This window comes from Salvia miltiorrhiza, chromosome 7, assembly GCF_028751815.1.
Source record: "Salvia miltiorrhiza cultivar Shanhuang (shh) chromosome 7, IMPLAD_Smil_shh, whole genome shotgun sequence".
Lineage (NCBI taxonomy): Eukaryota > Viridiplantae > Streptophyta > Magnoliopsida > Lamiales > Lamiaceae > Salvia > Salvia miltiorrhiza.
This window is the reverse complement of record NC_080393.1, coordinates 50,564,851-50,590,450: the sequence shown is the minus strand read 5'-3', so window position 1 is coordinate 50,590,450 and position 25,600 is coordinate 50,564,851. Positions and strand designations below refer to the sequence as shown.

Sequence of the window (25,600 nt, the reverse complement as noted above, 5' to 3'; positions counted from 1 at the left end):
TATTAATGTAACTAATCTCTATTAATGGTGATATTGATAAAGTTTTGGCGGGAAAAAATTTAGACAATTTGCTTAGTTTTTATATGTATATAGATTACCAAAAGGTAGGTAAAGTAATATTTTTTTTTTCTTATAAATTCTAAAGAGTATGATAACACATTTGTATTTATTTTTTAATATGTAAATTTTGGTATCACTATTGGGACCCAATGACGCTCAAAAGAATTGCTGAACAGATAACTGCAGTGATGTGCAAGCTATCACTATTTGAAGAGCGTATCAGGACGGAGATATACGCGGTAATGGATCCACTCTATTCCCTTAACTGTCGGATGAGGCCTTTTATCATCAAAGAGATAAGGCCACAACTCATGAAAGAGTTGGTGGATGGCAGAACGACTAAATTCAAGGTGGCAGAGCTTGAGTTCATGGACATAAAAAAAATGGCAAATACTTCACGGGCAAAGCCAACCATAAAAGCCAATCAAAACATTTCGTCTTATTTTAGATACAAAAATTAGTATATTTTTTAATATAAATTTACATAATGTCTAACTTTAAATTCGTTTCCGATATAAATTGTATATAGATCTAATATAAATGATTATATTTTTTTTGACTTTTATATCATAGATATTTGTTATTAACCGTTGAAAAAAATCAAAACATATTCTACAAGCATCAAAATGTTATTATCGAATTAAAAAGTAAAGTATTAAAGTTTAAAAATCAATTATTAAGAAATTGTTCGGTTAATCGGGCCAACCCACTCGGTTTTCGGGCCAACCCTATCGGACTCGGGCTATTTTCGGTTCAGGCCATTCGGGCTAAATTTTTTTCGGGCTAAAAATTTTCAGCCCTAAGAGCACTCCCAGCAGATCACCTAAATGCATCAATAACTCTAAATTTAGGCTAAAACAATTAAAAATGAGATAAAAAATGCATCCAGCAGATCCCCTAAATTGGATGGGGCCCACAAAAAAATTTACACCCACCTAAATTCAATCTTAAATTTACACCCACCCTAAATTTATTTTAAGCATATAATTAGTAGGGCCCACACATAATTATTATTTTTATGTAGAAAATAGGAGATCTGGTATATGCATTTATAAAATCGAGATCCTAAAATTAAATAGGGAAGCTTTAGGGAGGAATATAGGAGCATAATTTTGGGATTTCTGCTGAGAACCCACCTTTTTTATCGGTCTATTCGGGTCGACCCGTCAGTTTCGGACTTTTTTGACACCCCTACTTAATGCACGTATGGATTATTCAAAATACTATGTAAAAGTATATTTATATTCAACCACAAATAATCAATAAGTTGGTCTCCTCTGATACCAAACATATAAAAAAGACAGATCATGGTGAGCTGGGCGCGGGTTGGATGGGCTGGTTAGGCGATTTCGGCTGGCTGGGCGCGATCTTGAAAATTAATTATTGCTATGATAAAAAGTACTAATAATCAATCTGAAAAAATGTAATATTTTCGAAATATTACATTTCTTAATATTATCAATGATTATTTTTTATTACGATAATAATTATTTTTCTTACAATAATGATTATTTGATCAAATAGTCAAAAATACAAGTTCTCATGACTCATGAGTAAAATAAACATTGCTTTTCTTCGTATTAATAGTTACTTTTTCTATTTTTCTTTAATCTACGTTTTTTCAAAGTAATTATTGTTATGATGAAAAGTAATAATCAATATGAAGAAAGGTAATATTTTTGTAATATTAAATTTCTTTTTATCAATAATTATTTTTTCTTAAGACAATAATATACTTGACCAATAGCTAAAATACAAGTTCTCGCGAGTAAAAGAAATAATACTATTACTTTTCTTTATAACAATGATTATTTTTTCTTACGCGAATAATTACTTGATCAAATAACTAAAAGCACAAGTTCTCATAAATGAAAATAACAATTATCATAAACAAATATAATAATTTTGAAAGATTATATTTTTCATATCAATAATTACATGACCAAAGGCTATGACGATGAAAGCGAAGGCCACAAGTAATTGAAATTTTTTGGAAATTCCGTTGATCGTGTTTCTCCCTGTCTCATTCACACAACATCAATATGCATTTTGAAGTACAAAACTCCCGATTTTTGCCCTTAGCTTGTTTCTTCCTAAGTCGATCAATGGCAAGAATGCAAATACCGATCCTCGACAACATTAAAGGTACCGGAGAATTTGTGTTCAGGTAAGTAAGTGTTATTTTGTTTTATTTTTTATTTTTTGTTTACGGATTAAACATATAGTATTAGTGGGGGTGACGTAGGTACTAGGTAGAGTTCCCCTAACTAAAAACATGCTTCTCTCGTTAAATATAAACTTATTACAATGAAAATTTGAATAATTATTTTTATCTTTTTTTTAGGTGGAATAATTCTTTATTATCAAAATATATAGCTATATTTGTGTCCAAACATAAATGTGATCCCTTTAGCTCATTTAATGTCTGCGATAATTAATAGCAGTTCGACAATAAATATAATGGAGAAGGTCAACTTCTAGTCATTTCTCACTCCGACAGCCAATATGTGCAGCCATTTCAAGCTACTGTGGAATTCATAAAACCTTTCCATTAAATTAAATGAACCTCAATTATCTATACTATATCAAACAACATCTAAAACCTACTAACAAAAACATCTAAAAACTATTTAGTTTAATCAAACTTGTGATTCATTCGCCATCCAACTAGTAAAATAACCATTTTATTATTGCGAAAATAATAAAATAATTGCTAAAATAAAAAATAAAAATAATTATTCTTATAATTTTAGTGCGTGTTCCTTTTGATTGATAAATTTATCATGAAAAGATGAGGCATGACAAAAATTATTTCATCTGCACCACAAGTCTTACATATCATCTCGATATATTCTAAGATTATGAATGAATGATATTGTACATTGAGATAGAGTTTAAATGAATTAATATGTGCTAGTTATATCAATAATACGCGTGTTCTGTACTGACGACCACTCGAAAGAAACTTCAAGGTTAATCGCTCTTGTGCTTAGAGCACAACTAAGATGGGTGACCCACTGGGAAGTTCGTCTTAATGTATGCAATTAAGTTCAAAATACATTACAAATACCAAAATACTTATGGGTATAAGGTAGATTGATAAAAATAAATAACTATTTTTTTGAAAAAATAATAATAAAATCACCAACGGAATTAAGCCGTCGGTAATTACCGAGGGCAATGCCGTAGGTAATAGGACTGGAAAAATACTCGAAAACCAACTAGGAAACTCCGGCTATAGTTACCGACGACAGAAATGCCCCCGTCGGTAATGCCGTCGGTAATTGTATTACCGATGGCATTGAGTGGATTACCGATGTTGTTTCCCCTCGGTAATTGCTGTGTTTTTTTTAAAGACAGTATACCCCAACTAAGCCTTGAATCGCAATATGCATCCGGCGAAGAATTCCGGTGACCTAACTTAATCTACGTGTCAAAAATTTTGATTAAAAGGCGGAATAACGTCTACATGGCAAATACATGTGATTTTTTTTAATAAATGGCGTGTTGTGAAACGACGTCGTATTGCCTGGTACAGAACAACGTCGTTTCACATGGCGGTAAAATTAAGGGTGAAATTAGGGTAAAGCTCAATAGTCATATTACATTTTCACTGTTTCACCATTTTCCTCTTTTTTCCGTCTGGTTCCCCCTTTGTTGATTTCTCCGCTGACCGCTATTGTTCGTGTGGCCCTACAACATTTGCATTTGCTTTGGTTATCCTTTTTGCAGGTCCCAGTGGTGAACCAATATTAGGGCTGTAAACGAGCCAAGCCGAGCCGAATACTAGCAGGCTCGAGCTCGGTTCGTTTAAATATTCAGGTGTTCGAGCTTTTATCTTGATGATCGAGCTCGGCTCGTCACCCACTTACCAAGCTCAAGCTCGATTCGAGTTCAGCTCGGGTGATGCTCGATAATGTGAAATTCGAGCTTGAGCTCGAGCTTGGCTCGTTAGATGTTCATATATATGATGTTCAAGCTCGAATTTGTTATGAATTTAAGAAAATCTGCTTAATTAATATGTTACTCGAGCTCGAGTTCGACTCGTTTAAGGCTCGTGTACAGGCTTGATTGAAGGCTCGGTTGAAGATTCGTGAACAGGCTCGCGAACATGTTCGCGAACAATCAAATTCGAACATGTTTGCGAGCTCAACGAGCCGAGCACTGTCAGGCTCGAGCTCGGCTGGATAAAAATTTCGAGCTTGAAATCAGGCTCAAGCTCGGCTCGTTTATTATCGAATCGAGCTCCGAACGAGCTTTTTTCGAGCCGAATCTCGAATAGCTTGCGAGTAGCTCTATTGATTTACAACCCTAGTGGTGGTGTTTTTAATGGCGCCTTGTTAGTAGGTCCTCTTCTTTAGTTTACTACTTTTGTCAGTGGATGTGTTAGATCATAGGGTTTTGTGTTTGTATAGTTTATTGTGGGTGGTAGATCATTTTCTTTAGTTTATTGTTTATCACTGAACTTTTGTCAATTGTTTATTGCTTTTTATTTGTTTATTTAGCAGTACGAAATTCGCCATTAATAGTAGTTGGGGTGGTAAGTTTGTGACAAAAGCAAACGGTAGGGTGTTCTATTGTGGAGGGGGTTCAAGATTAGAATGCCACTAGATGCAGATAGGTTTGGCTACTTCGACTTAGTGCATGAAATTAAGAGTTTAGGGATATGTAAATGGAGTAGACTATCCTACAGAATCCCAGAAACTGACGTGTATATGGACATAGTTGAAGATAAGAAAATGATGGCTATGTTAGATATGTTGCATCATAAAATGAGGGTGATAGCTATATATGTGGAAGGTACATTAACATTAGATCAAATTACATAAGCTGATGTGTTGGGTGGGCAAGTTGATAATGAGGGTGGTGAAAGAAATGAGCATTTGGTTAATGATGTTGGGGCTGTGCATAATGAGGCTGGGCAGGGGATACTGAGGGTGGTGCAGGGGATACTAAGGCCAGGGCAGGGGATAATGAGGAGATGGAGGTGGAAGATGAGGGAGATAGTGATGATACTGATTGGAATCCAGACAATGTTGGGGTGGACTCTAATGTAAATCTAGATGATTTAGACTATATCTCAAATGAGGAATTTATCCAATCAAGGGTGAATCTAGCAGATCTAGGTAATTTGTTTGATCTTGCTGATACAACAGAGGCTATAGAAGATTTTGATACTGGTGTAAATCATGTATCTGAATATGGGGGCTCTGATGATGATGTTCAATCATCTGAGACAAGTGAGGATATAGATGGTGAGAGGCATAAGGAAGAAGATGGTGATGTATGACCCTGAGTGTGTGAATGGTGACCTTCAGATAGTGTTAGGCATGCAATTTCAAGATGGTATACAATGCAGGAGTGCCTTGACCACAATGGCCATAGAAACGTGCGTGAAGGTTTATTCACTTTAGGAAGGTGAGCAAAAAATATTGCCTAGCTAAATGTACTCATCCCTGTCCATGGAAGATGCTTGCTAGCCTTGTGAGGAAGGATGGAACATTTATTGTGAAACAGTATGCAGGTGATCATACTTGTAATAGCCAAACAAATAACAAAATGGTTGGATCCAATTAGATTGCTAGAGATACCTCAATGTGCTCAGTGCAAAATTTAGATACTAAAACACAAATGACAATAATCAATACATCAAATTAAAGTATTACATGACGAACTCAGAAATAGTAGAACCTCCGAAAAGGATTATTCTCGGTGTGAGAAGTCAAGTACTCGACTGGAAGATCGTGGTCGCATCTTAATTCACCGTCGGAATTTTCGAGTTTATGAGGAATCTTTGGAGACGTCTGGGAGCAACTCTATGAGTTCGCCATTGACCCAAGAGAGTGAATCCTTGTTATGCTCGAAAATTCTGAAGAACACAAAGGATCGACTTTAGCTCATCTTCAAGAAAGTGAACCCTAGTTATACTTGATAATTTTCCAATATGTGTTATAGATTAGGGTTCCTAATTCTAATTGCAAGCAAACGATGTCGTTTTATGACTAATAATTTCAAAGAAATGTAAGGAAAAACGACGTTGGTTTAATTATCGAAATTCTAGGACACGTAAATAAGTTCGGCTGCCAAGTTAGCTTCAATTTTGCCGGAAAACTACATAGAGTGCAAAAACCAATTCAAGGCTTAGTTGGGATATAATTTCTGAAACTAATGCAAAATGCAAAAATGAAATAGTTATAGGATTTAGCGACATTAACCCCTTCATCAATTTATCTTTTTTTTTTCGCTCTATAAATACCACATTTTCCCCCATTTTCATTCACTCCTATTTTTAATTAAAAAAGACATTAAAATTAAATAAAAAATAAAAATAAAAATTTAAGAGTTGGGGTGTTGACTCTCCCATAGTGGAGACTGGAGAGTGTGCTCTTAAATAGAGGGGACCACATTTAATAGCTCACATTGGCTCTCTATAGTGGATGCCCTTACATCTATGTTGCATAGGTACGGAGGTGCGGATGCGGGGGCGATATGATAAGAGAACGGGGATGCGGGTTTTTAAAAATTATAGGGTGCGATTCGGCAATGATACATCTAATTATTAAAATTTTATGATATATAATGCTTATAAAATATATACAATTTAAATTTTCTTAAATTAATTATATGTAATTTACACTTTATTTTACCCAAAAGTTAAGCATTTTCAATTATATAAGTTAATTGAGCAACAATATAACGATTCAAATATTATTAGTCCAATATATAAGTCATAACTGAAAATAAAATTATCAAAAAAACCCTGTGTAGGCCTTTCGTGCACGAGATACGTGAATTTCGCCTCTGGAATTTGCGAATCCGGTTTATTTTTATAAATTGTTTTAAAAGATACGCCACGTGGTGAATCGGGTGCGAATCCGACGAGAATCCGAGAGAATCGCACCCTAAAAGAATCCAATTCGCCGTACATGCTAATTGTTGAAGAATCCGTGCATCATAGCCTTACATTCATTAACTAATTAGCCCACCAATTCTTATCTCTATACCTACTTTTAAAAGAAGGGAAAAATATCAAATAAGCCCTCGTCGTGGTGGCCCTTTTCACGTCTGGCCCCCTATAGTCGAAGGGGTATCAACTAAACCCCTAAACTAATTAAAATTGAATAATTTCCCCCCTCTGACCTAACGCCGTTAAGTGTCCGTTAACGTTTGGGTTTAATTGCACCCTCTACTTCAGGGGTGGATCTGTACCTTTTTATTTTTTTATTTTTTTTATAATTTCAGCAACCCACCCCCGGCATCAACTTAACCGCCCCCCTTACTTATCGGCTCCAACTTACACTTTGTCAGCTCGCACGCGCTCAATCTCTTGATTGTCGAGTGCTTACCGCTGACATGCAGCAGCATCACCAACTCCAGATGTGGACCTGGATCGAATCCTGCTTGGTCCAAATCCATATCCGTATTTTTTTACTTAGGTCAGGATCCGGTCCAAATCCATTAGGTCCAAAAAAATGAGATTCATGTCTAGATCCATTAGATTCACAGGTTCTCGAGTCCTGACCCGGATCCATTCTTTTTTCTCTTTTTCGGGTCAGGACTCGAGAACCTGTGAATCTAATGGATCTGGACATGAATCTCGTTTTTTTGGACCTAATGGATTTGGACCGGATCCTGACCTAAGTAAAAAATACGGATATGGATTTGGACCAAGCAGGATTCGATCCAGGTCCAAATCTGGAGTTGGTGATGCTGCTGCATGTCGGCGGTAAGCAGTCGACGATCAAGAGATTGAGCGCGTGCGAGCTGACAAAGTGTAAGTTGGAGCTGATGAGTACGGGGGGCGGTTAAGTTGATGTTGGAGGTGGGTTGCTGAAATTATAAATAAAAAAAGGTGCAGATCCACCCCTGAAGTAGAGGGTGCAATTAAACCCAAACGTTAACGGACACTTAACGGCGTTAGGTCAGATGGGGGAAATTATTCGATTTTAATTAGTTCAGGGGTTCAGTTGATACCCCTTCGACTATAGGGGGCCAGACGTGAAAAGGGCCACCAGGACAGGGACTTATTTGATACTTTTCCCTTAAAAGAATGCACAAATAATTACACATTTGTTAATCTCAGTGCGCCACCAAAAGTAATGAGAAATTTATAATGGGACAGAGAAAAAATATCTTTATAGCTAGACTATGTTTTATTTTTAGAAATATAAAAATAATTATTTTAATATATTAACTCATTAAAAAAAGGGGAAAAGGTGCAGATTGGCCCCCGAAGTAGTAGCCCCTATAGCGTATAACCCCTCTTACTCACTGTGTGTGCAACTAATTAAACCCCTGAACTCCGAGAAAAGGGTGCAAATTCCCCCCTCTGACCTAACGCCGTTAAGTGTCCGTTAACATTTGGGTTTAATTGCACCCTCTACTTTAGGGGTGGATCTGCACCTTTTTTTTTTTTTTTTTAATAATTTCAGCAAACCACCTCCGGCATCAACTTAACTGCCCCCTGTACTCATCGGCTCCAACTTACACTTTGTCAGCTCGCACGCGCTCAATCTCTTGATCGTCGACTGCTTACCGTCGACATGCAGCAGCATCACCAACTCCAGATGTGGACCTGGATCGAATCCTGCTTGGTCCAAATCCATATCCGTATTTTTTTACTTAGGTCGGGATCCGGTCCAAATCCATTAGGTCCAAAAAAATGAGATTCATGTCCAGATCCATTAGATTCACAGGGTCTCGAGTCCTTACCCGGATCCATTCTTTTTTCTCTTTTAAAATAAATTTACAAATATTAAATTAACCAAAAATAAAATCATAATTATTATCTAGAGTTTTAATAATTATTCAAAAATAAAATAAAATTTAAATATATATTATATAGATAAATATATACACAATTAATATCATAAAATAAGCCTAAAAGGTTAAGGTGTTGGAGGAGATGCTGTTGTGCGGGGCGGTGAAGAAGTTGGTGGCGTTGCTGCATGTAAGCGGTGGGCAGTCGACAACCAAGAGATTGGGCGCGTGCGAGCTGACAAGGTGCAAGTCAGAATCGATGAGTACGGGGGTAGTTAAGTTGATGCCGGAGGTGGATTGTTGAAATTATAAAAAAAAAGAAAAATTAAGGTGCAGATCCACCCCTAAGGTAGAGGGTGCAATTAAACTCAAACGTTAACGGACACTTAACGGCGTTAGGTCAGAGGGGGGCATTTGCACCCTTTTTTCGGAGTTCAGGGGTTTAGTTGCACACACATTGAGTAAGAGGGGTTATACGCTATAGGGGCTACTACTTCGGGGGTCAATATGTACCTTTTGCTTTAAAAAAACCACAGCAATTAAGTATCCAAGCTTCTTCTCCGTCTCTCTCCCTGTTATAGACGGCGGTTCCTCTCTCTCTACATTACAAAACCAGGCTCCACGTACCAAACAAAATATCCTCTCCCGGAATTCATACACACACCACACGAGATGTCAAACACTCATCTTCACACCATTTTCACACCTCAAATTCTAGTTTGATTACCGTTTCTCATTCCTCAAAATATACAAGCCCAAGCCCCAATTATAACTCCATGACTATGGATTCCAAATTGATCAAACACAGCAAGGCGTTTCCGAAACCCTCGCTGCTGAAAGATTACTTGATGGACGACATGAGCTCCTGCTCGTCCAACGGCTTCAAATCGTTCCCGAGAAAGCAATGCTGCCCCAGCACCGTCCGATTCCTCGTCGAGATCGACCTCAACCTCAACCAGCAGAAGAAATATTTCATTAGAAATATCTCAACCAAATCCGCCGCCTCCGCGTTTCACAGATTCATCGCCGCCGTCAAACGCCTCCCCTTCGGCTCCTCGCCGGAGAAGAAGCCGATCCTACCGCGCAACCTGTCCAGGAAAATCATCAGGAAAAGTATTTTCTGGAAGAGGAAATCCAGCTACAAGGAGATCCAACGGCTAAAATCGTTCGATCAGCTGATGAAGGAGGACTCTCCGCCGTTGGATGTTCCCAGCGATGGCACCGCGCCGGACGCGTTTTCCACCGGTAATTCTTCTTCTCATGAAGTAAAATTGAATTTTACTGAGGTCAAAAGAGAGGAAGAAGAAGACGATGACGACGATGCGTTGGAAAACGGCGACGTTTCGGCCGATTCAACTACCGGCGGCGCAACCAAATCCTCCACAGAGGTATGCTTCTACTAACTTAAATTAATTCCGTCTCAAAAAAAAAAAAAATCTCAAATTAATTCAGCAAGTTTGTATAAATGCGTTAATTTTATTATTATTATTTCCTTTTTTAGTTGGTTTGTGGTTGAGCTAATTTGGTGTTTATATTTGGTTTTAATGCTCAACCTTCATTCCTTTTTGCAACTGCCAATCTAATGAACCTACCTTTGTCTTCACTCTTCATTTCATTTATATTACATAATTTTTTCTTTTTTTGAAAGTTTACATTCCCAACTATATAAAACAATTACTCCATATTGCAATTTGTTAGGTTTATTTTCAATATTGTGCAGACAAGTAGACAAAATTAGTCCATGTATATATGTTACAAAGAATTATTTATGAGAAAAATAACTCTATTGATAATTAGTTTCATTAGAAATAATCAACTATGAATATCTCTTTCTTGGTATTGAAAACTAGTATACTAAATCATTGTGTGTCTCAATTTTCATAATAAGAAAAAGAGAGGAAATTTAATTAGTTGGATATTTGGTTTTCTTTAATAATTTTTAATTTAGTGAGTCATTAAATATGTATTTTAGATGTCGCTGGAGTACTTTTGTAAAAATAATAAAAGAAATTAATAAAGATAGAGAATTGTTAAACAATATTAATGAAGATTTTGGCAATAAACTTGTGAATGGACCAAAACAATATAGACTGATTGAAGTATTCCAACTATATATAGTGATTGAAATTTGCACAATTTTTTTTTTTAAAAAAATATAGTAAAGAAAATTAACAAGTAAACTTTTTGATATGTAGATATTTATTTTTTTGTTGATGAATTAATGCTAGAGTTAATAAAAAAAAATTAAATAAAAGTATATTATTAATGAGTTAAAAAAATAATATTCCATTTAAGGAAATAAAACTATATAATTGGGAGAGTATATGTTTTCTAGAAATCTCCATTTATGGTTGCATAATGTAGCCTATAGGCTATAGGGCCTAATATAGTTTAATTATGTGAAGATTTGCTGCATTAAGCTATTGACGTAAATAGTAGAGGAATTATGACTTATGAGTGACAAAATTTTGCTTTGAATTCGGTTTTCGTTGACCTATGAATATAATTTATTATGATAAATTTAATAATTCAATCTTGTGTAAGTTTTGATTGCGCAATAGGGTGTCATGAGTAAAACATTGTACGTAATTTGATTTCACTAGCTTTGTATAGTGGTAAATTGTGATCATGGATTCATGGTTGCTTGGCATTTTGAAATTTGAATACCTTAGAAGAATATTATGGGGATGTGAGAAGATTAAAATATATAGTTTCAAAAATTTGAAAAAATAGTAAAATAATAGGTGAGGGGAATTCAAAACGGGTAAAAAATTAAGTAGAATGTGGAAATTGATGAAATTCCACAGCGGTAAAGATGGAGGGAAAATAGCTGGCTGGGGCTACACGTGCGAACCGGGAGAGAATAGGCTACGCTAGATTCCATGGATAAATAATCCCGCTAGTAGTGGAAAACATACATTTATTGGTTATGAATGAATTATAAGAATTTAATGACTTACAATTAAAATTTAATTAAACTTAATTAAATATCAATTCAATTTAAAAAAATGTTTTTTCATTTGTTTTTTTGAGAGAGCATATATAGTGAGGTTGATATAGGATAATAGTATGAAAGTGAAAAGAATAAGGTTTATATTCTTTTTACTACTTTATATTAGTATCTAAGTTCGGTATTTGATGGAAATTACAATACTTCTTTATATTAGTATCTAAGTCAGGTTTTCTTTGATCTCCTTCACTTTGTGATTCATCAAAAACTTAAAATTAAGTATGCCAAACTCAAATTTATAAAAACATTAATAACATTCAAACACAAAACTTTCGATTCTAAAAATACCCACTTTACCCATTATGCCTTTGGGGACATTGCACTTAATTATGCCTTCATTATGTCACGATAAGTTGACATCATTTTCCGGACACACCATAATTTAATAATATCATGTAACCTATATCGTCGGTGATTGTCCCCACATTTTAATTTCCAGTAAAACATGAATATTCATGATTATAGGGGGAGAATAATAGAGAAAATGCTCCCATGCTCCATTGATGGACACATTAACATGTCCATCTATGACGTTGCGTCATATTAACTATCCGATTATTTGAATTCAATTTTTCAATTAAAAGAAGTTGTTTTTGCTCATATATTTGTATTGCATTACACATCAATATTATTATAGGATTGAGTTAGGTAACTTTGATCAAGTAAAATACTCCCTCTATCCAATTGCACTTGCCTAGTATTTTTTTTTCTTCTGATTATTCCATTTGATTTGGCATATTTTCTTTCTAAATACTTTAATGAATTTACACATCTTTTCACTATAATTATATTATATCCTCTTAATTTCGGAAACAAAAATAGTCAAGTGTAGGAAGAAGAGAGTATTAATAATGAAACGGAAGGTTCTATTAAGGAATAGTTTTCAATAATCTTTAGAAAAAGGTAGAAAGATGTCATAAAATTTTGTCAAGTAATGGGGTTGACGTTTTTGACAAATTCTATACGAGAATCCGGATTTACTTCTCATGGGCCTTTGACTTCTTGCTTCTTCTTTGTCTTCTTGCTTCTCTCAGAATCATCCAAATTCCAATGGCAATTTATTTGATTTTAATGACCATTACACTCTATCATTGTATATTTGTGTTTCTCACCCCGCTATATAATCGTCGACCCAATGATACATTCTGCATACGTTTTAATTAAATTTAATAAAATATATATCAATTACAATTAAAATTAATTAAATTGGGGCAGATATAATCTATAGGATCATTAATCTTTGCCGAATTAAGACATGAGTGAAAAACAATAATTTATCGGGAACTCTATTGAGGTGGTCCCAGCAAACTGTGTGAGTTTCATTCATCTCAAAATATATGCTGCAATATTGCTGACTGTCTCCATGTGGGAGTGGGACTCAATAAATAATGATATCTTTATCATTATTGAAATCATGATTATGTGATTTCAATATCACAGCCCAACTTTATCAGAAAACCAAATATTTTTGGGGTCCCCAGTCTACCTAGTGTTCAGAACTATTGAATTCGAGAGATTTATTTCAATAAAATTACCATCGCATAAAAATGACCGTAGTAGACAGAACCTCGAGTTTTACCATATTTAGGCAACATTTATCACGTGTTGAAATGAAACAAATTTCATACTACCATTTGGACATTGTTTCTCCAATTATATATTGGGATTGGGTACGTTTAATTTTGAGGATTAGCTGATAGATAAAAATAATAAATTTAATTTATTGTTTATTTAGATAGATTGAACCTTTGGGATATTCTAAAGCTCTTGATTATTTAATCATTTGAGTTAGTTTTGCTTGGAATTAGAGGAATCATGATCTCGAGGATAAAAATATTCAATCATACAAAATAATGTCCTCATAGTGATTACGACAAAATGCAGCTTAGTTAGTTGATAAGACGCTTGACCGGGGTTCGAGTCACATGTGAAAAGTTTATGTGTAAATTTATTTGTATTTATTTATGATAATAACAGTTTATCTTAAAAAATATACCTTTGATGAAAGAGGGTGGAAAATATATATTTTTATCATTTTTCTACTCTTTTTTTATATCATGTACGGTGGATAATTTTCTTGAGTACCATGAAAAATATATGACAACTCCTTTTCAGTCCAATTCATAATAATATTATTATGTGATGGGAGTGTGATAATATTCCTCCATGTTTTTTTCTAGAAAGCATGAGATTAAACAAAATGGTTTGATAAAAAAGAATGCATCATTTTAGTAATGTTGATAATAGCAGGAGAAACAGTGGTCAGTTAGTGAAGAGAAAGAACAGTTTAGCCCAGTGTCAGTGTTGGATTGTCCGTTCGATGATGATGAAGAGATTTCCTCTCCTTTTCAACACATGCAAGGTAAGATCACATTCCTACTACCCTCTAACTTTTTTTTTCTTTTCTTTTCAACTAAATTATACAAGACAAACAAAGAAACAAATACAAATAATTAACAAAGTCTAACTTAATTAAGCTAGCAATATGCCTTAATTAAATTTCAGATTTCAAGATTTAATATTCATAACTAGGACTTATTGTTGTTTAAGTACATATCTATCGGGTTAGGTTTTATTGAGAAGCTCAAATGTGTTGAGAAGTTGAAAAATAATTTAATAGATGAACATGTCAATTAGTTTTTATGAACGCAGATTTGATCTGAGTTCGATCCTTGGCGGTGGCGTATTTTTTAACAAATTAAATAGATTCGTATGTTCGTCAGTTATATTTGTTATGTTCAAAGAATTTATTGATCTGGGGTCTAATTGTCATATTCATCAAAATGTACTGACATGTTCATCTATTAGATTGCTTATCAACTTTTCAACACATTTGAGCTTCTCAATTGAACCACTCCGTATATCTATATATGTATATAAAGGGAGAAGACAACCATGAACAAAACTATTCTCCTGCGTATTTTCTAATTAACATGGCAACTCTTCTCTTCTTAATTTCCACATTAATTATTCACTTTTTTTTCTCTCTCATAACTTTTTTTATTTTCTTTCTCGTTTCATTCTTTCTTAAATTGTGATAATTGTTATTTCGATTGTTTATGAATATGAGTTATGTCAATTGCAAATGGTGTATTTAGTGTCACACACAAGTTCATTCATACTTATCTATATTCCCATATTTGAATTTTATTGTTAATAAATGCACCATTCATACTTATCTATATTCCCATATATCCCTCCATTTTTAGAAAGATAATATTATTCATTCTTGAAGTAAAAATAAGGAAGAAAAAAATGTTAAACTTCTTTTGTATAAAATGTGGGAAAAGAAAAAAGGTATTTAAAGACATAAATTTATGTTATCTATTTTTTCATGATAAATTTATCTATCAAAGTAAACGCACTCTCAGAGACAATACAAGTGATCATACGTATAAATTGAACTAAAATTATTTAATGAAAATATAGTAAATGAGAAATTAGGTGACTATTATAATAAATTGATTGAAAATACACGCTTTACCCGTACATGAAAAATTGACAAATATGTGTATAAATATAATAAATATATATATATATATATATATATATAGATATATATATATATATATATTAATTTCACTTTAAATTATTGATATAGATGATGCCCGTGCATTGCAAGGGAGGATTGCTTGTTAATAATTTCCTTAATAAGCATTAAGATTCCTACAGATCCAAAGAATTACATTGTCTTATTCAAGATTATATGGTCTTTAAAGCATTATATCTTGCAACAAAAAAAGAAAAAGAAAAAATCATTTCACTAGCTATGAAATAATTAAACAAACATACCATGATAGCTACAGAAATTATTAATATATCAATGTAATGATTCTAATGAATGTTGCTTTACAATGCTCAAGATCTCACTACGATCGAACTAATTATAATGAACTCGAAGAAAAAAAATCTCAATTCAAATAAAACTTGCAACAAGTACTGTATAAATTTATGGGTAAATATTATATTAAATCTCAAACTATACCCACTTTATAAAAAATGTCCTGAATTATAAGAAATATTTTTAAAAATCCCAAACTATTATGTTTGTATAAAAAATATCCTACATCCATTTTTCGGTCCCCGAAATCATGACGTGTCATGGCTCATCGAATGCCACCATATAATTTATATTTTATTTTTTGTAAATGACATGACAGAAAATGACGTCATTTTTGTCATATCATTTTAAAAAACTTAAATCCACGCTCGACAAACTGAATTTTAACGCAATTTGAATCAACTAACGTGATACAAAACGACGTCGTTTTGTGCCATGTCATTTAAAACAATAAAATATAAATTATAGGGTGACATTCGGTGAGCCACATCATAATTCTGAGGTCCGAAAAATAGACGCATTATATTTTTGATATAAATCTAATAGTTTGGAGATTTTAAAAACATTTCTTATAGTTTATGATATTTACCCTAAATTTATTCTAAAAACAAAAATAAACTAAAACTAAATATAGACTTCAGAAGAAGAAAGACAAAGGAATACGAGTTATTGAAGAGTTGGATTAAACATTTTCTTCTAACATATCTTTTTATGATTAAAAACAATATTTATAATATATATATACTATAAATAAAGTATATACTATTAAGAGAGCGCTTTTGAAATAGTCATACAAAATTTGACCATTTATTACGTATAAAGACTGTTTTGCCATTAATTAGGGCGGACTGGATGTGGGTCGAATTCGGGTTTGCACGCGGGTTAGGCACATATGACACTATTAGTGTCATATGTGCCAACCGAAAAAAAAAAAAAAACTAAGTATATGGCACTAATGACACTAATATGGCCATAAGTACCATTCGTGCAACACTGCATAAGAGCGTATATGGCACTAATGACACTAATTTGACCATAAGTACAATTCGTGCAGCACACTAAATGGAAAATCTAAACCCTAAATGGATAATTAATTTAAACTTTAAATGGAGAATCTAAACCCTAAATGATAATCTAAACTCTAAATGGATGATCTAAACCCTACGGAAAAGTGTTCAAAATGGTCATATAACTGTACCATCCATCTAAATAATATCAGCATATAGGTATATGACACTAATGACACTAATATGGCTAGCTATAAGTACCATTCGTATGACACTAGCACTAATATGACCATAAGCACCATTCGTGCAGCAGTGAGTATATAGCACTAATGGCACTAATAGTGTCATGTGTGCCTAACCCGCACGCAAATCCGAATCCGGCATGGATCTGGTCCGTCCTAACTAAGGGCAAAACAGTCCTAAAACATAAAAATGGTCAAATTTTGTGTTTTTTCAATTACTGGCCAAATATTGTATTTCCTTCTTTAAAATAGTCATGTGAGTATATTGTTTCTACTATTAAACTACTAGGAGAACCTCTATTCAAACTTTTGTTTCACTTCTTTAAATCTTAAGACTTTCATTAACATATGTGAGATAAATTAAACATGCATTTGGTATATATTGATAGAAATTTTGTTGCATGCACAGGTAGTAGGAAGCCAAAGAATGAGAGGTTTGGATGTGATGCTGCGGTGGATCCCCTCAACCTAAGTAAACGGTTTGAATCTACAGAAGAAGACGAAGACGAACCAGAAGAGTACGAGGCGAAGCCAGCAGAGCAGAAAGCAATTGATTTATTGCATCAAGTGATGGACACTAAGGCTGCAGACAGCAGGCTTCTGCTGGATTTCTTCATAGAGAAAACAATCTCGATGCGATGGGGAGACGATGATCTGATACGAGAAGCAGAGAGGTGGATCAACAGCAGCACAACAACATTAATCCGCGACGCGTTTCTTGGATGGAACAGGAATCCTTACGTGGAGGAATCGAGGGAGTGGAGATGTTTTGATGGAGAGATTGGGGAGATGGCGTTGGAGTTGGAAGGTGTGGTTTTTGAAGCATTGTTTGGTGAGTTGGTGGTAGATATCTCATCTGCACTCACCATCGTCTGAGGAAGTCGGAAGTGATGAGGTTGTTTTGGTCATTCTAGTGCTGGGTTGGATATGCTTAGAATGACTAAAACCACCTTTGAGATATACTTGCATTGCATGTCTTTTTTATATGAGAAAATTTCGAATTGAGAGTTGTCTTTTGCGACACTGACTCGACGCATATACGGCTTTCTCTTTTGATCTTGTCAAATTTCTTGCAACCTTCGACCCCACATTTCACTAGCTAAATCGCGTACATCAATTGGTTCTATATATTCTTGGACACTTTTTGATTTATTTAATTAAAACTTTAAGAGATAATTTATTTTAAGGATTAATTAGTCTATATATATAGATCAAAATATATGCTAATTCCTTGTTTATAAACATGAATTGAAACCTTATGTGATAAACATGCATTTTTGCCTCTTGGTGTGTTATATTTGATGTTTAGTTGTCAGAATTTTGTGTGTTTATGGTTTATTTGAGTGTATTTTGGTTTAATTATTATCAAAAACTTGTTACTTTCTTATTGTTTGATCAAATTTTTAGGAATATTGAAGCATAATTTGGCAAAATTATCTTAATGGAAGTTGAATTTTATCTCAATATGAGTTCGTGAGCGCAAACGAATTGAAAATCGAACTTTGGACGAGGGAGAAGGGGTCGAAACAAAATCACTTAACAAATTTGAAAACGCACGTGGCCGCGCCCCGGGGCCACGTGGTTCGCCGTTTTGTGCTATTTTGGAGGTGCACCCGTGCCTCGGGCCGCGTACATGTTAGCTCGGTTTGATTGTGTTTTGATGGATCTCCACGCTGGAAGAGCGCCTTCAGGCCGAACAAGCAGCACGTGAGGCCGAACGAGAGGCTTCTCGAGCAGAACGTGAGGCCCTCGAGCAGCGTATGGCTCAATTCGAGGAGTTCATGAGGCGGTCGGGTCAGCTACCTTGAGCAGCACTTCATGTTTTGGAACTATTAATTTCATGTTTTGAACTATTTAATTCATGTTTTGGAACTATTTGTTTGAACTATGTTTAGGAACCAAATTACACTTGCACTTTCTTTTTACATTTATGTTATGTTGAGCAACTATTAATTTCATATTTTCAAACAACATTACACTTACTTCGTAACAAAGTAATAAATTCAAAATAACGACGAATGGAAATAAATTCAAATTACTTATCTTATAACAAATTATCTCCCTTGTTTTTTATAAAAATAACGACGTATGGAAATAAATTCAAAATACAATTATCAAATTAAAATACTTATGGTGTTGGTGTATAAACTAGATTGATAAAAAAAATATTAATAATAATAATAAATTAATAAATAAATACTTTTGCGACATAAAAATTAAGACAAAAACGAGTTCGATCCGTAATTAACAGCATCTCATGGATACCATCTCGATATATTATAAGGTTATGAATATATGATTTTGTATATTGAATTAGACTTTAAATGAATTAATAGGTACTATATATATATCAATAATACGAGTGTTCTGTACTGGTAACCATTCGAAAGGAACTTCAAAGTTAAGCGTGCTTGACTTAGAGCACAACTAATATGGGTGACCGACTGAGAAGTTCGTCTAACTTATGAAATAAATAAATAAATAAATAAATAAATAAATAAAATTAATTAATTAATTAATTAAATTTCAAAAAATATTACAGACGGCATTTTGCCGCCGGTAATGAAATAGTCTCCGGCAGGTATTTACCACCGCCGTCCGGTGAATATTACCGGCGGCAAAAACGCCGCCGGTAATTACCGGCGGCATATTGCCGCCGGATATGCCACCGGTAATGTGCTGGCAGGTCTCCGCCGTTCACCGACGAATTATAACGGCGGGATCTACCGCCGGTAATTACCGGCGGCGTGTGTTTGCCGCCGGTAATTGTGTTACCGACGAGAAATTTACCGGCGGCAACTCTCCGCCGGTAATGCCGCCGGTAGTTTATTTTCCGGCTGCCGCCTCGCCATTACCGACGGCAAACGCTGCCGGTAATCCTTTGTTTTTTTGTAGTGTCTGACACTCTGGCCTATAGATACCCATTGAAAGCTTCAAAAAAAAAGATCAAACGTAGCCTTTAACCTTTTGCTTATTTTCACACTGCTAGAAGAGAGTAAAACTTGAAAATCGAGAGCTTGACTTTAAAGCTTCATCATTGCTTTTACGATTTTTGTTGTTGGATGATTGTTTTGACCTTCGATTTATGGGTAAATATCATGAAAACCCCTTAACCCCACTTTATCAAAAATACCCTGAAACTTTTGAAATGTTCTCTAAACCCTCAAACTATCATGTTTTTATCAAATATATCTTGCATCTATTTTTCGGTTACCAGAGACGTGATGTGGCTCGTCGGATGCCACAATGTAATTTATATTCTATTTTTTTAAAATGACATGAAAAAAACAACTTCGTTTCTTACCATATTCTATCGTGTTTATCCCTAATTCTAGTTTATTAGCGTGAATTTCAAACACGAAAGAAGTGAATTTTAAATTTCAAACGACATCGTTTTTGTCATTGCATTTTAAAAAAATATAACATAAAATACATTGTGGCATCCGGCGAGCCACATCACGTTTTTGGTGACCGAAAAATAGATGCGGGATATATTTGATAAAAACCTCATAGTTTGAGGGTTTAGAGAACATTTTGAAAGTTCCAGGGTATTTTTGATAAAACGGGTATACTTAAGAGGTTTTCATGATATTTACCCTTGATTTATTGTTGCTACTAGCACGCTCACTCGTGCGATGCACGATAAATTATATTTAAAATTTTATTTTTAATATATAAAATTATTTATTCATCCACAAATTTATACTATTAAAATTAATACAAAATTCTCTTATAAAAAATTTAAATATAAGAGTAAAGAGTTTTAAAATAACTCAATATAATTGCTGCACTTTAATTGCACTAAAAATTATTATATGTAAAAAATCATAAAACATAAACACAAAAAAAAATGTGATAAAATCAAAATAGAGAGACAATGAAAAAAAAAACGTGGATGTCATGAGAGAGAGAGAATATGAAAAAAAAAAAACAGAATTTTATTATTATTATTATTATTATTATTATTATTATTATTATTATTATTATTATTATTATTATTATTATTATTATTATTATTATTATTTTTTGAATCTTTAAATGATCATAACTTTTTCGTTTTAAATGATCTTTAATTTAAGATACATATTAGATATTTTTTATGTTTCACATTTAACGATATGTAGAAAAAACTAAAAACAAAAAAGAAAATGAAGGAGAGAAATTTGGCGCCAAAAAAAACTTGATGTTAAAACTGCCTTTTCATATAATATATAGATTTCATATGTCTATGTGTGACTAGTACTTTTTATCCTAGGGTTAGGAAGTAAACAAATGATAGATTTCTGATTTATTTGATTTGATTAATTGAGACTTGTTCTTTCCTTTTTCATGTTCTTGTGCTTATTGTTTGCCTAGTTCATTATCACCAATTTTGCATGATTAATTGCATTAATTTGATAGCGAAAGATGATTATTAATATTTGAACTAAGAACATGGAATATGTATACTTGTCAATATTAGCCGAGAGGACTTGAGACTTGTGTTGGGACTTTAATCCTAGGAACTTTTGAGAGTTATATGTTTAAATGTGATCCTGGGACGGTATCATTGCATGTAGTCCACGGTTTGTATGCCACAGGGGTGAGTATAGACTAAATTTGAGATTGTCTTATAGCAAGAACTTGCCCTTGATTGATTAATTGAATTGAATTTATCTATTTTCCTGAATTTGTTGAAACCAAAGCACTGGGATATTTTATTTATATATTTTTTTCTCTCATCTTACTTGTATGGTTTTTATTTCTGTTCTCATTAATTTTAATAGTTTAAATAAACCCATATTTTTCTGTTATCCAGATAGATAATTATAGTTTAGAGTAGTAGTCACTAGATATCAGTCTCTGTGTAATACGACCTTACTTGTCTGTATACACAATTTCACATGTACACTTGCGGCGTGTAAAAAAATAAGATTTCTCATGATGGTGCAGCATAATCAATATGCTAAAATCAAGATTTCTCATGATGGTGCAGCATAATCAATATGGTGGCAACCCAGTTGATGATCCTAATGTGCATCTAGCGCAATTTCTGGAGTTTATGCAGCCTTGTTAAGATGAATGGAGTTTCTGATGACACCATTGCACAATTTCTGGAGTTATGCAGCCCTGTTAAGATGAATGGAGTTTCTGATGACACCATTCATCTTTGCCACTTCCCATTCTCTTTTTGGGACAAGACGAAATCATGGTATCATACTTTGCAGCTAGGAGCTACTCCAGAATGGGAGGATGTGGCACATCAATTCCTACCCAAGTTTCACCCTCCACGTCTTACTCTGAAGCTCAAGATAGAGATTCTCCAATTCCAACAATTTGAAGCAGAAACATTAGTGGAGACATGGGAGTGATATCAACAGAAGCTTAGGAAGTTCCCCAATCATAGTTTTGATGAGGGTACACAAGTGGTGGTGTTCTACAATGCTTGTGGAGAACGTACTCGAATGTTCATGGATACAGCTGCAGAAGAATCATTGTTGAAAAAGAGAAGTTCAGATGCCATTAAGATCATTGATAGTATGTCTGCCACAAGCTATCAGTGGCCATCATAGAGAGTCATGTTGAAGAAAAAGCTTGCTACATCAAGCTCAGATCCTATGGCTATGTTTGCTACTCTGATGGTTGTGCTGACTTCTAAGATTAACGCATTGCCTACTATGATGGCGGATCCAGTTGTAAAGAACTTCAGGAATTTCCAACCGGGTCTGCAAGGTGGTTTCCCAAGGGGAAATCAAGGGAATTTTCAAGGGGGACAAAAATTCTATAGTGGATACCGTCCACACCTAAATATGTTTTATGGGAATCCCAACAATGCACTCCAGGCTATACCAGGTTTCTCTGTTACCAATAGAGCTATCAATAAAGAACAGAAACTGAATTTGGAGGAGTTGTTGATGAAGTACATCTCCAAATCAAATGAACGAATGGAGAAACTTGAGTCTACTACTACTGCTGCTTTGGGACTCGGATGAAGATGTTCGAGACTCAATTGGGCCAAATGGTCAGTGCTAACAGCAATGTTCATCAGTCGGGAAAATTCCCAAGGAACACTGTGGTAAACCCGAAAGAGAAGTGTATGACCATCGAGTTAAGGAGTGAGGCTGCATATGAAGACCGAAGATGCCAGAAGTTAAGCACAAAGACCTCAAGAAAGAAGGCATCAAAACACCTCAAGTAATGAAGGATGAGCACCACAATAATAATACGAAGGCTCAACGAGTTTTATCTCCATATTTTCCTCCTTTGTTATTCCCTTAACGTCACAAGAATGAGAGGGTGAAAGAGCAGTTCTCAAAATTTTCGGAGATATTCCGAAAGGTATAGATAGATATTACTTTGGTAGAGGATTTACAGGAGATGCCTAAGTATGCTAAGTACCTCAACGACATTATCTCATGGAAGAAAAAGTTGGAGGATTTTGAGACTGTCAACCTCGGCGAGGAGTGTAGTGCCATTCTAGAACATAAGCTTCCTGCAAAGATCAAGGATCTTGGTAGCTTTAGCTTGCGTGATTGGCGGCCAACACTTTGGGTGTGCACTGTGTGATCTTGGAGCTAGCATCAAGCTGATGTCGTTGTCGATTTTTAAGCGATTGGAGATTGGAGAGATGAAGCCTACATCTATTGATTTGTAGATGGCGGATAGATTGGTCACTTACTGTTCGCTAATATTTTCACCACGCCGCAAGTATACGGGTAGTTGTAATATATGGAAGCAAGGTCGTATCCCACAAGGATTAGTAGTTCAATCTAGTGATTATCCTAATTCATTATGCTAGAGCTATTTAGACTAAACAAGGAGGTGAGTGGTTTGATTAACTAACAAATTCAAAGACAAAATAAGAACAATCAAACAAAGTGGATTAATTAAGTGATGAAGGTGGTTTAGGGATTAGGCATCGATGGATTAGCAATGGACTTCAAATTAGCTCAATATTAGTCTTGATATTCCTATTTATCTAGAGTGATCTCCCCACTAGTTCTAGCCCCCTCCCAGACGACTAAAACGGTAGATTACGGGTCATAGTTGCCGTCCCCGGTCAACTTCTAACCTATAACTCCCAAAAGCACAAAGGATCGGTAAACTCTCACCCAACTCTCAACCTCCCGGTTTATTGAGTCAATATGTTTCAAGCTCCTAATCTATTATGATTATCCTCTCCCAATTCAAATCACAAATTAGAAATGCATAGAAAGTGGCCAACAATCCATACAAGAATTAAAGCTAGGGCTTGAAAAGATAATAACAAGGAAATAATCAAGACATATATTAAGCATAATAATCAATCCATCACATAATCAACTAGCCTAATCCCCAAACCAATGGGGGATTTATTCAAACATGTTCACAAACAACAAACCTAAATCAAAGAAATACATAAATGAAAGAGAGAGTAAGAAGTGACAAATCCTATTAATGAGCTTTCTTCAATCTTCTCTCCTCTTCAATGCATTCAATCTTGGTAAAAAGATGTGGTAATGGAGGCTAGGGTTTGGTGTGGAGGAATTGGGGAAGATGGAAATGGGTGTGTTGAATGTTGGGGATGATGAATAATGTGAGGAAAAGGGGAAAAATGGGGGTTAAGGGCTGAAAAACGCGACTCCGCTCTTTTCCCGCGGTCATGGCCCGCGCCCGTGGTGCTCAAACGTGGGCAAAACTCAGGGAACCCGCGGTCCCGCCCCGCGGCCGCGGGTGGTGACCGCGGTACACCCCTGGAATTGGGAACAGCTGACCCGCGGTCCCACCCCGCGGCCGCGGGTGGTGACCGCGGGGTACTGGGCGTTTTGCACAGTCCGCTCGTTTTGCTCCGTTCTCCCTCGTCCGGACTCGGATTTGGTCGCCGTTTGCGCTCACGGATTCCTCTCGAGACGTACTTCAATCTCATATCTTCAAAATGCTCCAATTAATCCTTTATTTTTCCTGAAATTACTCCAAAACTACACCAAGATATCAAATCTTCATAAAACTAAATATTCGGGCACAAACAAGCATTCACAAGCAAAACATGAAGGGAAATGACAACAAAACATATGGAATTGAGGTATGAAAACCATGTTTGTCAACCCCCCAAACTTAAAGTGTTGTTTGTCCCCAAACGACGAAGAGAAGAGAAATAAAAGTAAACAAACATGTGAGCATGAATTGGTGTCATTTCAAGGGCTTCAAATTTTACAAAAAATCTTTCAAAAGTGCATCACAAGTATAAATGCATTCCAAGAAGTCACAAGTGATAATGAGTTCAATATTATAACCTCCAAGCTTGAATCCTAACAAAGTGGATGTTTCAATGACGCACTCAACTCTCAAGTGTTTAGAATGGACGTGTTTGCACTCAAATTGAAACAAGTATGCAATCTACCATAAGCTTGCCATTTATCCTAACTCTCTATACTTCAATGTGTTACAAATAAAGATCAAAAAGGGCTTCTATTTAGGTTGCAATGAGAGCTCTTTGGTGAGGTGAGGTGTTTATAGGCAAAGTGACTCATATCCCATACAATTCCCAAATTGAATATGTCATATTCACCATTGTTCTTTTCTAATCAATCAACCAATATCCCCACTTTTCTTCCTTTTCACCCTATGAATACTTATCAAGACCATGATTCAAAAGGAAAATCACTCCCCTTTGTACTATTTTATTCACATGTCTCTTCAATTTTTCTTTCTTTTTCTTTTT

The 25,600-nt window shown here is 34.8% G+C and overlaps 1 protein-coding gene across 1 annotated transcript; it reads left to right on the top strand.

The window, feature by feature from the left end:
* The first annotated feature begins 8,185 nt into the window (after positions 1-8,185).
* LOC130994664 (uncharacterized) lies at positions 8,186-18,106 on the top strand. Its single transcript, XM_057919736.1, has 4 exons — positions 8,186-8,276; positions 9,357-10,208; positions 14,081-14,192; positions 17,330-18,106. The coding sequence occupies exons 2-4, from the start codon at positions 9,597-9,599 to the stop codon at positions 17,794-17,796; spliced, it is 1,191 nt and encodes a 396-aa protein (XP_057775719.1). The 5' UTR covers positions 8,186-8,276; positions 9,357-9,596; the 3' UTR covers positions 17,797-18,106.
* Positions 18,107-25,600: the final 7,494 nt, after the last annotated feature.